The 18,735-nt window shown below is 36.3% G+C and overlaps 1 protein-coding gene across 1 annotated transcript in view; it reads left to right on the forward strand.

Moving 5' to 3' along the window:
* The first annotated feature begins 6,502 nt into the window (after positions 1-6,502).
* The window catches only part of ANKUB1 (ankyrin repeat and ubiquitin domain containing 1), a 42,174-nt gene continuing 29,941 nt past the window's right edge, over positions 6,503-18,735 (forward strand). Inside the window, exons 1-2 of the mRNA XM_074191088.1 lie at positions 6,503-6,615; positions 6,985-7,085. Coding sequence (XP_074047189.1) covers positions 6,996-7,085 — 90 coding nt within the window. The 5' untranslated portion in view covers positions 6,503-6,615; positions 6,985-6,995. The remainder of the gene's footprint in view (positions 6,616-6,984; positions 7,086-18,735) is intronic.

Consider the following 18,735-nt stretch of genomic DNA (forward strand, 5'->3'; position numbering starts at 1 on the left):
GACCATTCCTTTCAAAGACTCTCCTGCAGCTGGTCATAGGTCAGTCAGTCAGTCAGTGAACATTTATAAAGTACTTATTATTATATGCTAGAAACTAATCTATGAGAATTAAAAAAAAAGACAAAGAATAGTCTCTACTTTCAAGAAACTTAACATCTAATGATGACATTAAGAAGTCAGAGAGACCTGGGGCTTTTGATCAATATCCCAGTTTCTTCCAGGAAACGAACAAAGAGGTGATTCTTTGCTCTCATCCCTTCAGGTGAACCAATCAAAGGTCCCTGGCCCATTGATTGTCTTTGCTTGGTCACCATCCAAATTACAACAAAAGATGAATCCTTTAAATGTTTGAAGAGAGGAGGTCAGGAGTTGTTTCAGAAATGAGAGTTAAAAAAAAAGAAGTGATAGTTAAATAGTGATAAAAGTCTCTCTGAAAAGTTCAGACTAAGATAATTTTAAAGTGCTTTCTTAATATTTCTAAAAGCTGGAGGAAGGAGCTTTGTCTGTTTCACATGTGAGATTAAGTTCCTTATTTTCTAAGTATAGTTAATTATTTCTATTTCTGAATGGTTGCTAAGTTTATGACAAAAAATAGTGTTAATATACAAAAGCCTTTTTCCTTCTCCCATTTCAAAATATCATTAGTTATTTCCTTGTTGATCTACTTTCTCTCTTTGAAGTCAAGTAAACCAGGAAGGGAGGACACATTTAAAAAAAATTCTTTTGTGTCTTGTTTATTCCTTAGGAAGAGAAGATTGTACATTAAATAATGAACAAAGGAAGAATCTGAACTTGGTACTCAGGGTGATGATGAAGGCTACCCCAATAGATAAACAAAAATTTCTGTCACTGTCTTACCCCTATCGCCCAGGTTCATAATTGTTGGAAAATGTGTGAGTCCAGAATGGAGAAAAAGGAAAAGTCATGAAAAACAGAAATTGTAGAAAAGTGGAGTTCTTAGAATCTGATCAGGTTTATGGGTTCTGTGAATTTGAACAGGAAAAAAAATTACATCTCTCTCTTTTCATTAATCTCTAGATTAAATTGATCATTTCTTTCTATTTGCACATTATTCAGAAAAGGAGTTCAGATTTCACTAGATTTCCAAATGAGTCCATGATACACACACACACACACACACACACACACACACACACACACACACACACATATTTGTTTTTTGCAAGGCAAGAGTTAAGTGTCTTATGCAAGGTCATACAGCTAAGAATTTTTAAGTGTCTGAGGCTGCATTTGAACTCAGGTCCTCCTTACTCCAGTGGCAGTGCTCTATGCATTGTACCAATAGTTGCCCCTTACACACCAAAAAAATTAAGGCTTTGAGGATGTGGAAGAACAGGGATACTAATACATTGTTAGTGGAATTGTAAACTGATCCAACCTTTCTGGGAAGCATTTGGAATTTGTGTCCAACAAGTAATAAAACTGTGCGTATCCTTTGATCTAGCAATACCATTTCTAGGTCTGTATCTCAAAGAGATCACGAAAAAGGATTAAAAAACCCATATGTACAAAAATATTTGTAGTTATTCTTTCTGAAATTTGCAAAGAATTGGAAAGTGAGGGGACGCTCAACAACTGGGGAATAGCTGAACAAATTGTGATATATGAATGTAATGGAACACTATTGTTCTATAAGAATTCATGAGTGATGGAACTTCAGAATAGTTTGGGAAAGACTCGTTTGATCTGATATTGAGTGAAGTGAGCAGAACCAGCAGAACATTTTACACACTATCAGCAACATCGTGTGATGATCATTATGATGGACCTATTCATTTTAGCAGTACAATAGTGAAAGACAATTTGAAAAGACTTTTAATAAAAACCACCATCTATATCCAGAGAAGAAAATGTGGAGTTTAATGCAGATCAAATCTTACTATCTTCAACTTTTAAAAATTGTCTTATCTATTATTTTTTTCTCATTAATGGTTTTTCCCCATTTCAATGTGATTCTTCTTTCACACCATGATTAATATGGATATATGATTAACATAGTTATACACGTATAACCTGTATTAGATTGCTTTCTGTCAGGGAGTGGGGAGGGAAGGAAGGGAGGGAGAAAAATATGAAAATCAAAATGTTATCAAAAAATGATTGTTGAAAACGATCTTTGAAAGTAGTTGGGAAAATAAATAAATAAATGAAATATTTTAAAAAAAAGATCTGGCTTCATGGAACTAATTTGAGGGTATAGTCCTAGATGAGGTAGATTCATCTATGTGATAAACTCTTATTTGTTTGATTTTTTTGCCTTTAGAGTTTTTTTTTTTGGCAAGGAAAAGGGGGTTAAATGACTTGCCCAAGGCCATACAGCTAGGTAATTATTAAGTGTCTGAGGTCAAATTTGAACTCAGGTCTTCCTGACTCCAGGGCCAGTGCTCTATCCACTGAACCATATAGCTGCCCCCAAATGTGATAAACTCTTGTCAAAGAATATGTTGCTCTATGGTTTGACTGAAATTTATTTAGGTTAAAGAGGCTTCCATTTTAAAAATACAAGTATTTCAGGGGAGAGTAATTCAATTTAATAGAAAGTATTAGAGATGGAAAATAAACATAGATAAATAAGAAGGTCTCTGCTCCAAGGAAATTACATTCTACTACAATGATACAACCCATGTACCAATAACTTAACAGAACTAAATAATAAATACATAAAAGAAAATTAAAAATTTTTCTTTGAAGTTGTGATGAGACATTGAGTAGTGGCTTGTTACTAAGTCAAGGTCTGCAGAGGTAAAAGTCATATGTAGAAGTTTAGACAATGTGTATATCCTGAGCAGAGCTTCCTAAGGTTACATCATGGGATATGTCTCAGTCGTCAAGACTGTCCTTTTTACTTCCACAAACCATAATCAAATCAATACTAACAATGCTACTACTGCAAGGTTCTGTCACTCTGTGCCTCTATGACTCCATTCATCATCTCTCTAGCTTTCCAAATGAAAATACTCTTCTTTCACCACCTTTCTCCTTCATATGTTGTTTTCCCTTATTAGAATACAAGTTCTTTCATTCTGAGAAGTTTGATGTCTTCACTTTCACTTATGACCACACAAAAGAACAAGAACACTACCTAAAAGAAACCAAACTTCCCAGAATGATGGTGTTTGGTCATAAAGAAATCATACCTGACCCATTACCCTAATTCTTTCTACAATAAAGCCACTGGTTTAGGAACTCCAACCCAGAAACCTGTGCTAGCATTTTTATAAGTAGGCTACAAGCCTACTTTATAGAAAAGATTTGCTACCTTCTTGGGAATTATCTTCACTTTTGTATCTCTAGTTCTTAGCATAGTCTTTGGCACATAGTGGATGTTAGATAATATTTTTTTCTTTTCTTTTTAATTTCACATGTTCTTCCATATGATAGGCTGGGTTATTTTCTCCACTGAACTTCCATTTCCTGCTTTTTTCTGTTGAATCACTAATAGATTGTTTACTTATCAAAGGCAAGTGTTTATGGTTGTTTTACAAACCTGATCAGAGGCAGTTATTTTAGCTCTTTTGTGAGTCAGAGTCATACTTGACCAGTAGAGCAGAAATGACTTCTTCATTTTTTTTTCTATGGAAATTGTCTCAAGACCACCCGATATATTTATTTAACATGAATAAATTCTTTTAAACTCCTATGAAATCCTGGGTTGCATGCAGATTACCCTGTCACTTTACTTACTGAACTGAAGGGAAGGAGTAGAGTTGGTGACTTTAGTTCTGAGCTCTTGAAACTTTGCACAAAAGGATGCCATTCTTACACAATTTACAATGAGTTTTCACTCATTTATAAATTTGCACAAATTAGTTCAAAAGGTTTGTTCTTCTGCTAACATCAAATAAAGCCAGAGGCCCTGAAGAAAGTGAGAATTTGATTAGGGAAGGGATGTAATCGTGGAGTTTGAAGTAGTTTGGAGTATAATAGTAAAAATAGAATAGAATCATGCATTTGTAAGGTAAGAACATTCTCTTATATTATTTCATTGATCCTCACAACAATTTTATAAGTTAGATAAGATGAGTGGTTTTATCCCAATTTCATGAATAAATAAACTGATACTCAAGGAAGTTAAGTAGTAGTATAGCATACTAGAGGTAGCCTTGGACTCAGACTGAAGGATAAAAAAAAAGATTAATATTCAAAAGTCCTAAAACTGCTGCATCACTGCTTCCTTTTAAAATGAAGATGGTAAGGATAAAAAAGGATAGGGATCATACAAATAATAAAATAACTATAATAATGTGTGCTCTGCTTACTTCATAAGCTTGTTGCAAAGATATGCAAAGATCCTATAACCTTTGACTGCAAAGGGTCCCATTGCCTCAGGTACCTAGAAAAGGACAGAAAAACTAAAAAATATGTTTTTAAGGATGTAGTTCTCTCTGATCTTGTGTCACAACACCATTGCTGGTCAGTAGTATTGCAGCTTATAATAGAACCCATTGCACAAGACTCTCCTCAGGATCACATAAAACCAGATTTCCAATGGTGATGGTGTTTAGCCATAATGAAAGAGTCAATCTCATCTGACTCTTTCATTTCCCCCTTACTCTTTCTACTACATCTAATTTAGGAACTTCTGCCCTCAAGCTTATGCTAACACTTTTATAAGTTAGCTAAGGCAGCTCCAGAGGGCAAGAAAAAAATTATTTTATTGGGGATAGTGGAAAAAGCTATTTCTTTCCTACCCCACAGATAATTGCCCTATCTTCCTGGTTTTGGCAACTTAAAAGCACTTTCAGCATGAGATAAATGAAAATCCTGAGACAGAGTTTCTGGGAAATTAATAACCAATTTATTAATTAGGCTAGCCAGCAATCAAGAAATTTATGGATAAAGGCACTCAAAGAAACCAAGAAAGTGCTGCAACATTTTAAATCTCTTCTGAAAGGGAACCCCCCCTGATAAGTGAAAATCAATCCTGAGTGGTGGACATTTAATAAGGCAAGCTGAAACTCTTCAGCTCAAGGCTTCTGGGTTTGAGAAACAATTTTTATCCACATCTCTCTAGCTAGTTTTTTCCTTCATGAGCTAAGTTGCCCTAAACTCTTGAGGATCCAGAATGGGGAGTTCCTCCTCCAGGCAAAGGCTAGCTCAAACTGGATTCTTTTATACTCCAAATACTGAGTCTTCTAGATGGGTGGGGTCTCACCCTTGTGTTTTTTTTCACCCTTGTGTTTTGAAGGTTAAAAATAATCTCACCACTCAGACTTGTGCTTCAGAGGCTGAGTGATCTTTTCTAGAGTTGGGTTTTAATGGGAATAAGAGGAAAAAGAATGGATCACAAATTAATAATTTCTTATTAATATAATAGTATAATGTTAATTTCTCTCAAATTATATAAATTATATAAATATGAATTATTAAGTAACTGAAATGAGATAATATTAGTAAAGATTTGAGCAGTCTCTAGTACACTTTAAATTCACATTCCTTTCTTTTCCTTTCCCTTGTCCAAAGTTCCTGAACTAAAAAAATGTCAGAGGGCTGTTATTCCTAAGAAAAATGAGAAAAAGGAGAATTGTGTATTTCATATCTAAAGGACATGTTTGCGACTTTTAAAGAAAAACAAAATTAATATTTAGAATGCTGAAGGAAAATACTGGTTTGAGTTTTGATGTCCAATGGCATGATATATTTGATCTATTCCTATGGTCTATAGGAATAAACCTATCATCATGATATATTCTCAATCATTAAAGAGATTTTTTCCTCTTTCCTTCCAATCTCTGGGTAACTATGGGAGGAAAAAAAAACAAAAATGGGTTTTTTTAGAAGTAAAGAGATGCATAGTTTGTTAGAAACTTTAGAAGATGTATCTTCTTTACTGTGACTTTAAGAACCAAAAAGTTGGAGTTTCTAGTCAGTGAGTGAAAGATTGCCTATGTATGTAATGCTTAAGACTAAATTCCCTGAAAATAGGCAGTTCTTAGATGATTTATTGTACACTGCTGATCTATTCCACATGTTTTCCATTGAAGGCTACCCTTCAGGTCTCAAGATTCTAACTGGCTGTCAATACTAAATTTCCCCAGAGATCTAAGCATTAATTCTAACAAACAGCATTTATTTGCTGCATCTAAGCCTGGGTAACCCCCAGCTTTGCTTTGATTCTTAGTTCTTTATACAATAGAGTTGAAAATACTTTCTATTAACATCACAGTAGGGATCTGAAGATGAAAGATAACAATGGTTCAGTGTTCTAAGTCTTATACTGAACCATCCAGAAAAGTGCAGGAGGAAAAACAGAATAATATTGTGTTATTCAATGGCAGCTCTCATTGTGCAGAGAAGGACAGAGGAAACAATAGAATCATTTGCCCACACATTGGTCTCCTTGGTGTAAGGCGTCACTGTTCTGCCCTCTGCAAAAAAAAAACAACAAAAAAAAACAAGCTTAGAAATGTCATTAGGCAGTGCAAAAGTTGTTATGGAAACTAGAATGCTTTGACTCAGCTATTTGCAGACTACTTTAAAGATTACCCAAGATTAGTCTGATGGCTACCACATACTCTTCCATCCCAAGTCTTTCTCCAAGGATTTGGTGATCGGCTCTCTGCCCTCCACACCCAAGAAGAAAGCCAAGGACAAGTAGGTGTCACTAATTATACTATCACTGTGATCCGGGCAGCCAGTCTTTATAGTTGTGGGTTTAGGAGGTGGTTCAGACTTACCTTCCCCAGACAGAATTCAATTGATTGCCTTAATCTGGTCACAGGGTGGTTTTAGCCTGCTCTATGTGGTACCCCCAGCACAATGTAACTACTGTCTGTAGTCGCCTGGTACTGTGGGACTTTCCCTGGCAAACCAGTCCTTCTCCTGGAAGAGAAACCAGGCTTTGTGGTGAGATATTTATAGCTGCAGCTGGCTATCATTTTTGCCCTCAATTGTGCAAATGAAGACTTTTTCAGAGTGTGTTTTGTTAGCTCAGCAAGATCTTTCGGATTTTTTTTTAAACAGGCTGTTATAAAATGAGAATTTTCATCTCTTTTGAGGGATGTTGTGAACCTTTTGATGTTTCAGCAGAGGACACAGTACAAGCTGTGAAGCTGATGATAAAGGTAAGTGCTTCATCTGTTAACCTATGAGACACTGAATTATTTGCCTTTGGTATTTAAAGAGTCATGAAATGCTGTATAAGGACAGTATTTGGTATTCTTGGACAAGGAATGACGATTGATGTTTCTATAGTGCTTTCAACTTGCAAATCACTTTACGAACATTATTTCATTTCAGTTCTACATGACCCTGTGAGAGAAGTACTGTAGAGATAGCCATGTGGAGAGCTGGAAGGGTCTTTGGAACCAATTTTACACATGAGGAAACTGGGGCTAAGAATTTAAGGAACATGCCAAGATCTCATGAAGTGGCTGAGATAGGATTTGAATTCTGATCTTCCTGATTTTAATCTCATAACTCTATGTATGCCACCAAATAAATAGAAAGTTGAAAATGTGAGAAATTCAAATTATCTCCTTATCAATGTACCTTTTGTAAAAAGTAATTCATGCTTTTTTCTTTTTCTACATCCTTGTGATTGTTCAAAGACGTCTCACTAACACACACACACACACACACACACACACACACACACACACACACACACACACACACACTCTAGAACCCTTTTTATAACAAATTAGTATAGTTAAGCAAAACAAATCAACTCATTGGCTATCTCTGACAGCTGTGTGCCTCATTCCACACCTCTCTTTGATGAAGGCCATGAGGCCTATTTGTACCATCAGCTCCCTAAAATCATGGTTGTTGTAACTGAACTGAGCCTGATTGGTAGCTCAGAGTTAAGACTGGAACAGAATGAGACCAAGGAAGAATATCTTACAGGATGTTCAACAAAGCGCAGAAAAGGAAAGACATATAGAGCTCAAGAAAGATATCAGGCAAGAATCCAGAATAAATTCTGTTGAGTCAAGCTTCCTGTCTTGGTGTGTGGTTCATACTGGTTCTCCAGTTGGATATAAGGTAGGAATGGGCCTTGGTTTTTGTACCATACCAACACATAGTCCTTTGGTCTTCTGAGCCTATTATGTTTCGAAGATAGTCTCAATATATTTTAATGAAAAACTTGCCCAGCTTGGTATGGGGTAGGTCCTTAGGATCTCTGATCACACTTAACCAAAGGCAATCAATTGAATTCTGTCTGGGGAAGGTTAAGTCTGAACCACCTCCTAAGCCCACAACTATAACTGAACACAAATAGAACCTTTTCTACCAGAACAAAATTTGACTCACTATTTGTCTTTAGGAAATATCTGAATTGTGACTGGGTCTATCTGGATCAAACACTTCAGGGAAATATAACAAGCAGAACCACAGGACTAGGGCTCTGTATCCCAAGACTGTCAGACCTCAAACAAGTGCCATTAGTAAACAAGTAGCTCACATGATGATGCAGTAATGTGTTTTCTGGGAGAAAGCATTCTTTTGTAGCATTTTACTGACTCTATAACATTGGAAATAAGACATCTAAACTTCTACTGGGGATTTGATTTGGACTACCAATTCCTTGAAGGCCAGGACCATCTTAATTTTCTTTAAAAGATATTTTTAGGGGCAGCCAGGTGGTGTAGTGGATAGAGTACCAAGCCTGTCATCAGGAGGATCTGAGTTCAAATGTGACCTCAGACACTTAGTAATTTCCTAGCTGTGTGATCTTGGGCAAGTCACTTAACCCCATTGTCTTGCAAAAAAAAATAATTTTTATCTTACACATAAAAAGTGCTAATTCAATGTTTCTCTTTGGTCATTGTTATTGTCATTGTCAAAATTGGGACCTCTATTAGGGTCTAGACTGATCTCAGGTGCTTAAAATAGGCAAATAAATTTTCTACATTTGTGATTTATATATACTATGCTTATTCCAAAGTCTTTTTTTTAAATTTAGTGATTTGTTGTTCACTTGTTTCAATTATGTCCAACTCTTCATGAACCTAATTGGGATTCTCTAGGCAAAAATACTGGAATATTTTGCCATTTCCTTCTGCAGCTCATTTTACAGATGAGAAAAATGAGATGAAGAGGGTTAATGACTTGCCCCAGGGTCCCACAACTAGTGTCTGAGGCCAGATTTGAATTCAAGTCTTCTTGACTTCAGGCCTGGCACTCTATTGACCTAGCTACTATCACCTAGCTACTATCACATTTCAAATTGGGCAGCAGAGGAATTCCACATAAGCATTTTTTCTCTGTCACCTTGACTAGCTTGATTGGTCAAGACCAATCACAGAGAGTTCAGTCACCTGCAAAACTGGAAGTGCTCTAAGGAAGAGATTCAATAAACACACCTGCGTCAACAAATGGGTTATCCAATATGGTAAATAACCAGTTTGGTATACCAGGAGATACCAGAACAACTATAAAAACAGCTTTCTTGGGGCGGCTAGGTGGTGCAGTGGATAAAGCACTGGCCTTGGAGTCAGGAGTACCTGAGTTCAAATCCGGTCTCAGACACTTAATAATTACCTAGCTGTGTGGCCTTGGGCAAGCCACTTAACCCCATTTGCCTTGCAAAAACCTAAAAAAAAAAAAAAAGCAAAAACAGCTTTCTTAAAGTTAGGTGAAGTAGTCTCACCAACAGTTGTAATGTCTGATCTTGCATCCAAACTAGTCCAAAAAGGAGTGGAGAATGGGAGAAAAAGAATGTCATGAAAGGCTTAATGGCAATGATTTTTAAATCAGCAGATTAAGAAAGGCACCAGGAAGGGGATGTATAAAATAAACTTGGAATAAAGAGAAGGACTATAGTGGGCAAGAGATATGGGAGAGGTCCATTTCTCGTGCCTCAACAGAGGCCCTGTCAGTAAATATATAGATTGGGGCAGGGGAAGGAATAGTCAGAATGGCAGTGTAAACCAAGTTTGACTGAAGTATAAAATTTATTAAGGGTAGTGTTGGGGAATAAGACTCTAAGAAGATTATGGAGGACCTGGAACGCCAGATTAAGGAGTATTTATCTAATTCATTAAGGGAGTTTTGCGTCAAAAACTTAACTAGAAATTTTTTGAGTTGGGGAGTAAAGATTTCTAAGGATTAGGAACCTTCTTTGGTAGTTTTGTGAAATATAGGATAGAGCGACTTCAGGGAAAATATGAAACTATTACAAGGGTCTCAGACCAAGAGGGAAGAACTTGATGTAGGATGATTTTGCCGGGCTGAAAATTAATGAATGTGTTTGCCAGTATGACTAATTTAATATAGAAAGGCATTTTGGATCTTGATTCAGATGCTTCACTTTTATTTCAAAGTCATTAAGTCAAATTATTTTTACATGTAACTGGGGAAAATAAATATTAAATAATTTTAACAATTAAAAAACAAAGCAAAGCAAAAAGAGTCATTAAGTCTAATCTTAAGAATCTAAAAGGTGAAAATTCAGAAAGTTCTTAAGTCTTACACAGTTAAATTCTATCATATCAATTAATCAATAAGCATTTATACCATCCCTACTTGTTACTATTTAGGTAAGATAAACAGGAAGCAATACTTGCCTTCAGGTAGTTTATACTCTTGCAGGCAGAAAACATAGGTAATTGCATACAAAAGAAACCAAAGTATAGGAAGTTCTACTATAATACTTGTTTAGAAAACTATTTTGTTCCAATCTAATTTATATATATATATATATATTATATATATAATATATATATATTAGTTTTCGCAAGGCAATGGGGTTAAGTGGCTTGCCCAAGGCCACACAGCTAGGTAATTATTATGTGTCTGAGGTCACATTTGAACTCCTGACTCCAGGGCTGGTGCTCTATTCACTGCGCCACCTAGCTGCCCCCAATCTAATTTATATATTAAGGAACAGTTTAATCATAAAAAAATTTTGTTTTTGCTTCTGTGTAATTTTTTGTTATCATATTGGAGAGGCACACATCAGGGAGTGCCTCTGACAGGCCAGTTGAAGGCCAGACCACCAAGCCAGCATACCTTGGGGTCTATAAGAAAAGATATTTGGTTCCAACCAGGGGAAAGTGCTGCCAAAATCATCTTTCTCTACCAGAATGAATTGAGAGCTATTGGGAGTGGGGAGGAAGGGTGTGACATAACACTCAGGGGAAGGGGAGATGGGGATCTGGAGAAGCAGGCAAGGAAAGAAAGACTGGGAACTCTCTGGCTCCAATATCAGAGGTCCACTTGCCCAAAGATGATTAGGGCATATAGTCTCAGAGAAAACTGACCCAGAACTGGAGGGGTGGGGAGGAAGGTGGTCCCCCAAGACACCTTACAGAAGAGAGATTGTACCAAAAGGTTTCCAGTTCCTGGTCATAAGGATCCTGCATATGTCCTTTAAGGGGCAGCTGCATTATCACTTGTCAGCATTCCACCACAAAGGCTCCTCATGTCAAGGCTGTGGAGACTTCCCCAGGATTGAGTTTGAATGCTGTGCCCCTAACTCTGTGTCCCCCACAAACTCTGTGCATTTTACTGTGCAATGTGGCACAATGAGGTGATTTTTAGGAACACATATGTCATGCATATTATGCAGGCAAATCCTCTATGCAGATGACCCCCAGACCCTCTTTCTCTCTGTGTCTCTCTGTCTCTGTTTCTCCCTCTGTCTCTGTCTCTGTCTCTGTCTCTCTCTCTCTCTCTCCTGTCTCATCACTCTAACTTCCTGTTGGGCATCTTGACCAAGATGCTACCCATAGGCCTTCAAACTTAAAATATCCAAAAGAGAATTCCTTAACTTTGATCCCAAACCTGGCTTTCTTCCTCACTACACTATTCTATACTATGTGCTAAAAGTATCATGATTCCTGTAGTTATTCATGTTTGTCACTCAGAGTCATTTATGACTTCTCCTTCTTCTTGACCTCCATTGACAATCTTTTGCCTCATTTTTTACCTCGTCTTCATTAATGCATGGTCATTGCCTCAGAAAAACTGAGACTTTTTAAAGACCTTAGCTTAAAAAGACCAGTCTTCCACTGTATCCAGGGCCATGTCCAGTCATCCTGAACTGTAATTTGCCACTGGACTCAGATGGCTTTAGAGGAGAAAATGAAGCTGGTGACTTTGCACAGCATTCCCTCACTTAAATACAATTTATTTGCTTATCATGACGACACCTGACCCGTTCATGGTCCTCATTGAGAATGAGGACAAACACCAATATTTAACTTCAGAGATATTTAGCTTCACAAACTCCTCTATTGGATATTTAAAACCCTTCTCAAGTGTCTTCAGCTTATCTTTCTGGAAGGATTTCACATCCTCAGGTTCTCAACTTTCCCAGGTTTACTTGCTGTTCCCTGCATATAACATTTCCTCTCCTGCCTCCCACACCTTTGCATAGGCTGCCATCAGTTCCAGAAGTATTTTTTTTCCTTACACTGCACCTTAAAACCTCTAACTCTTCCAGGCCTGTGGTGGAATACTGGCAAATATGATCATATTTGAGCTGGGTGATAGACTTGACTCACATCCTAGAATTTTGAAAAAGGGAATTTAGTCTGAAGGAAAGAGATAATGTAAAGTGTCAGTTCTGTACCTAAGGCAATTTTCCTGGTCCCCAATGTAAAGTGTCACTTTTGTACCTGAGGCAATTTTCCTGGTCCCCAACCACTAGTGAGTGTTCTTTGCCTTGAAACAAGAGCCCTCCAGAACTGATCATGGTTTCCTATCCAACTACCTCCAGTGGCTACTTGGCTACTTTGATGGTTCTGCTGTCTCAGTGAACATTAAATCATGAAATCAAAGAATCTCTCTGAGTTGGAAAGAACAGCCAAGACCGACCAGGGCAAGCCATACCATAAAAAGAATCCTCTCTACCACATATTCAACAAATGGTTCTCCAGATCTTTTTAGAAGCTTTTTTGTGAGGATTTACCAATTGTAATTTAAAAGAACTGTAATTTAGGGGAATAATTGTGTTCTATCAAGCCAAAATCACCCTCTCTGCAACTATCCTCTGCATATCAAACAAAACAGAACTTATTCCTTTTCATAAATCCCATATATACTAAACCTGAAATGACAGATTTTTAAATACTTGAAGTTAACATATCTTCTTCCTCTCTCACTCCAGGTCTTCTTTTCTGCAAGTTAAACATTTCCAGTTGTTTCGACTGATCTTTATATGGTTTAATTTATAATTTTGTCATTCTGTCAGTCACCATTGGTTTGTCAATATCTCTCCTAAAATGTGATGCCCTTAGCTGAAAACAAGCTTTCAGATGCTGAGTGGAACAAAATTATCCTTCATTCTGAACTTGATGCTTCTATTAATGCAATTCAAGATATTAACTTTTGGGGTCACCATGTTGCATAGTCAACTTATACTGAAATTATGTTGCATTAAGCTCCCCTATTTTGGGGGGCAAGGCAATGGGGTTAAGTGACTTGCCCAAGTCACACAGCTATGTAATTATTAAGTGTCTGAGGTCGGATTTGAACCCAGGTACTCCTGACTCCAGGGCAGGTGCTCTATCTACCTAGCTGCCTCTCCAAATATTTTTTATATACTGTAATACAGTATGGAGAATTAATTTGAATTCTAGAATGGGTGGCTCAAATGGGCTTCTTGGCCTTGAGAAAGAGTTAGACTATGATCATATTTGAGCTGGGTGATAGACTTGACTCACATCCAAGAATTTTTGAAAAGGGAATTTAGTCTGAAAGAAAAGGACACTGTGAAGAAGGACCTGGGACTAAATGGAATGAGCAGAAGAGACAGTGAGAGAGGCAGTGTTTGCAGTCCCCTACCAGCTGAGCTGAGCTGAAAAGAAAAATGATAGTGGAAGAGTTATGGATGATCAAACAGAAAGAGAAGACATTCATTACAATAAAATGGATTTACATAAGTGATGCAAGGATCTTTTAACATTAGGAAAACAATTAACATAATCATATTAAAATAAAAATATTCAGTATCATATGATTATTTCAATAGATGCATAAAAAATTTGTAACACCCTTTTTCCTTTTAAAAACCTTTTAAGGGGCAGCTAGGTGGTGCAGTGAATAGAGCACCAGCCTTGGAGTCAGGAGTACCTGGGTTCAAATCTGACCTCAGACACCTAGCTGTGTGACCTTGGGCAAGCCACTTAACCCCATTGCCTTGAAAAATCTAAAAAAAAAAATTAAAAATGTTTTAAAATTTAGGCCTAGAAGGGTTTTTTTTTCCTTATCATAGCACTATTGAGAGAGGGAAAGTAGCTGTGGCAAAGAGAAAAGATCACCTTTCTGAAGTTGTCTTAGAACAAATGATTAGGACTGAAGCTTCTGATAATACATAAATATTAATTAGCACTTACTAATAATAAAATACAATGTTAACAAGAACTTAATAAATATTTATTTCCTTCCCTCAGAATCATCTCTTCAAGCTCTGAGGGCAATTCCAAAATTTCTAGCTTTTCCGCTCTCCAAGTATATCTATATAGATTTTTTTCTCATTTCTTTTAATCTAAACAGTTTCCTTTACATTGATTTTGCTTCATGAAAATGCCCATGCATGGTAATGAGAGCTTGTATTGGATGTCTGGAAAGTTAATATGACAATATTCGTAAAGCACTTAGAACTAGATACATAATGGGCACTGAACTTATACAGTGTCTCTGCTCTTATTGGTTTTCTTATTTCTTATTCATTATTTCCTTTTTTATTTCCTTATTTTCTCTCTTCTTCCCCCCCCCCCCCACCGCGTTGAGAAAAGAATAGTGGAAGTCAGGGATTGGTGCAAATAATAGATACAATTTAAATATTAGGTCAGAATGTAGCAACTATTCTTACTGGAGGCTTTGTAGTATTATGATTCTATTCATCTCTTTTCACTTAATAGCAAAGAAAGGAGCCGCATGAACATGAGGACCACTATATTGACCCTAGATTAAAAGGAAACTAATTATTGTAACATTCTCTGACTGATTAAATCTCCAATCTTGAACTTGAAAGGGAGACTGGCAAGAAAAGGTGGTGACCAAAGAGTAGTCACATCCTGAACTGACCTTGTGGGAAGAGAAAGGATTAGTCTGGGTGGTATTGTTCCAGCTTCCCAGCTTCTTCCAAAAGGAAGTGGGGGAGGGAATAGAAAGCCACTTGGCCACTCTTCACAGCATCACCTCTTGATTATAATATGTAATGTCATCTATCCCAAAACCCTCTTCCATAGCTTAGGATCAAATACTTGATCCTAAAAGGAAACATATTATTCTTTGCATAATGCCAGTGGGCACTTAATAGATATTTATTGTATTGTGGTGCCTGATGGAGATCTAGGTAATAATCTCTCATCCCTGACACTTGGTAACCTTGTGATCTTGGCCAATTGGTTTTAACCTATTTGAATCTCAATTTCCAAATCTGTAAAATAGGGATAATAATACTTGTACTGGTGATCTCAAAAGATTATGGTGCAGAAAGTGCACTAAAAATATGAGTTATGGTATTATATGAATGATTATTATTATATCCTTTAGAAGAAATCTCAGAGAACAGAAATCCAAAATAAAAATAAAATGGTGATTTCTGGGGAAAATAGATTATTGAATTCAGTGAGTCGGGTTTTTCCATCATGCATTTCTCAATCACCTAATAGTAGCTAGGGGCATAGTAGATAGAGCTGTTGGGTGGGAGTCAGGCAGACCCAGGTTCAAATTCATCACCAGATTTATATTAGCTGTGTGACCCTAGGTCAATCACTTAACTTCAGTTTCCTCATTTATAAAATGGGGAGGGGTGACTAGGTGGCACAGTGGATAGAGCACCGGCCCTGGAGTCAGGAGTACCTGAGTTCAAATCTGGCCTCAGACACCTAGCTGTGTGGCCTTGGGCAAGCCACTTAACCCTGTTTGCCTTGCAAAAAACCCTAAAAAAAATAAAATAAAATGGGGATATTAATTACACCTACTTGAAAATCAAATGAAATAGTAATTGTAAAGTGTCCAGCACAATAAGTGCTATATTAAATGTTAACTATTATTATCTGATTTTTTTAAAAAAATCAAGATCCCCATACTTAGTCACCACTGGACTAGATGATTTCTAAGGTTTCTTTCAGGTCCAAAAATTTAAGATTCAATAAACATTTTTTCTTTCTTTTGTCTTGTGGAATCAATTTTTCTTTCTCTTGTTTAATTTTTAAAAACTTATTTATTTATTTAAAACTTTTTTTTAGAATTTTGAGTTACAAATTCTTTTCTTCATCATCCCTCCCCCATTCATTGAGAAGGGAAACAATATGATATTAAATATACATGCAAAGTCAAGTAAAACATATTTCCATATTAGCCATGTTATAAAAAAAAGGCAAGAAACATAAAATAAAAAAAAATACTGAAATCTGCACTCAGAATTCATTGCTTCTCTTTTTTGGAGGTGCAAAGCATTTTTTATCATGATTTCTTTTGGAGTTGTTATGGATACTTTTTAAAGTCAGAATAGATAACTTTTTTGAGTTGATCATTGTTACAATATTGCTGTTTCTGATCATTTCACTCTGCATCAATTCATATAGGTCTTCCCAGGTTTTTCTGAAACCATCCTGCTTATTGTTTCTTATAGCATAATAGAATTCCATCACAATCATGTATCACAGTTTATTCAATCATTTCACAATTGATAGGCATCTCCTCAATTTTCAATTCTCAATTTCCACCACAAAAAAGCTCCTATAAATATTTTTAAACATATAAATGCTTTTCTCTCTCTTTGATCTATGAGTGATACATATCCAGTAGCAGTTTTACTGGATCAAAAGGTAATGTAGATTGATACCCCTTTGGGGATAGTTCTAAATCATTCTTTAATGGTTGGACTAGTTCACAACTCCACCAACAATGCACTAGTGTCCCTATTTTGAAACATCCCCTCTAGAATTTGTTTTTTTCATTTTCTGTTTTAGTCAATCTGATAGGTATGAGGTGGCACACAGAGTTGTTTTAATTTGCCAATTGATCTTTAATCAATAGTGATTTAGAATATTTTTTCATATGACTATAAATAGCCTTGATTTCTTCTTCTGAAAACTGATGTTCATATTTTTGACTATCAATTGGAGAATGACTCTTAATAAATTTCACTCGATTATATATCACAGAAATGTGGTTTTTATCAGAGAAACCTGCTATAAAAATTCTTTCCTAGCTTCCAGCCTTCCTTCTAATTTTGGCTGCATCAGTTGTATTTAATTTCATGTGATTAAAATTATTCATTTACTTCCAGTGATCCTCTCAATCTCTTGTTTGGTCGTAAACTCTTACTTCATGCATCAATCTGACAGGTACAATTTGGTTGTAAACTCTTACTTTATTCATCAATCTGACAGGTACAATTTTCTATGATCCCCTAATTTGATGGTGTTATATAAACTGTTATGTTTAAATCCTATACCCATTTTGACCATGGAACCATGGTACATAGTTCACACCACGTTGATCTATGCCTGGTCAGCCAAACTGATTTTTTAGTTTTCCCAACAGTTTTTGTCAAATAATGAATTCTAGCCCTTAAATTTTGGGTTTATCTAAAATTAGATTACTATCTGTTGGGCAGCTAAGTGGTACAGTGGAGTCAGGAAAACTCCTCTTGCTGAGTTCAAATTTGACCTCAGATACTTAATAGCTGTGTGTCCCTGGCCAAGACATTGAATTGTTTCCTTAGCTGTAAAATGACCTGGAGAAGGAAATGGCAAACTACTCCAGTATCTCTGCTGCAAAAATGGCAAAAAGTTAGACATGACTGAAAAATGACTTATAACAACATTATGGTCATTTACTACTATGTATTGTGAACCTACTCTATTCTACTGATCCACCCCACTATTTCTTTTTTTTAATTTATTTTTATTAAAGATATTATTTGAGTTTTACAATTTTCCCTCAATTTTGCTTCCCCCCTCCCCCCACAGAAAGCACTCTGTCAGTCTTTACTTTGTTTCCATGTTGTACCTTGATCCAAATTGGGTGTGATGAGAGAGAAATCATATCCTTAGAGAAGAGAAGTCTAAGAGGTAACAAGATCAGACAATAAGCTATCTGGTTTTTTTTTTTCTAAATTAAAGGGAATAGTCCTTGCACTTTGTTCAAACTCTACAGCTCCTTATCTGGATACAGATGGTACTCTCCTTTGCAGACAGCCCAAAATTGTTCCCGATTGTTGCACTGATGGAATGAGCAAGTCCTTCAAGGTTGAACATCACTCCCATGTTGCCATTAGGGTGTACAGTGTTTTTCTGGTTCTGCTCATCTCACTCAGCATCAGTTCATGCAAATCCCTCCAGGTTTCCCTGAAATCCCATCTCTCCTGGTTTCTAATAGAACAATAGTGTTCCATGACATACATATACCACAGTTTGCTAAGCCATTCCCCAATTGAAGGACATTTACTGGATTTCCAATTCTTTGCCACCACAAACAGGGCTGCTATAAATATTTTTGTACAAGTAATGTTTTTACCCTTTTTCCTCATCTCTTCAGGGTATAAACCCAGTAGTGATATTGCTGGGTCAAAGGGTATGCACATTTTTGTTGCCCTTTCACCCCTCTATTTCTTACCAATACCAGAATGACATTACATTTACATATTAAAAATATATATATATTTTTGATGATTACCACTTTGTAATATACTTTGAAATAAGGTACTGCTAGGCAGTATTCCTTCACATTTTAATTCCCTTGATATTCTTGATCTTTGTTCTTTCAAATAAATTTTGTTATTTTTTTCTGGCTTTGTAAAATAAT

Source organism: Macrotis lagotis, chromosome 6 (genome assembly GCF_037893015.1).
Source record: "Macrotis lagotis isolate mMagLag1 chromosome 6, bilby.v1.9.chrom.fasta, whole genome shotgun sequence".
NCBI lineage: Eukaryota > Metazoa > Chordata > Mammalia > Peramelemorphia > Peramelidae > Macrotis > Macrotis lagotis.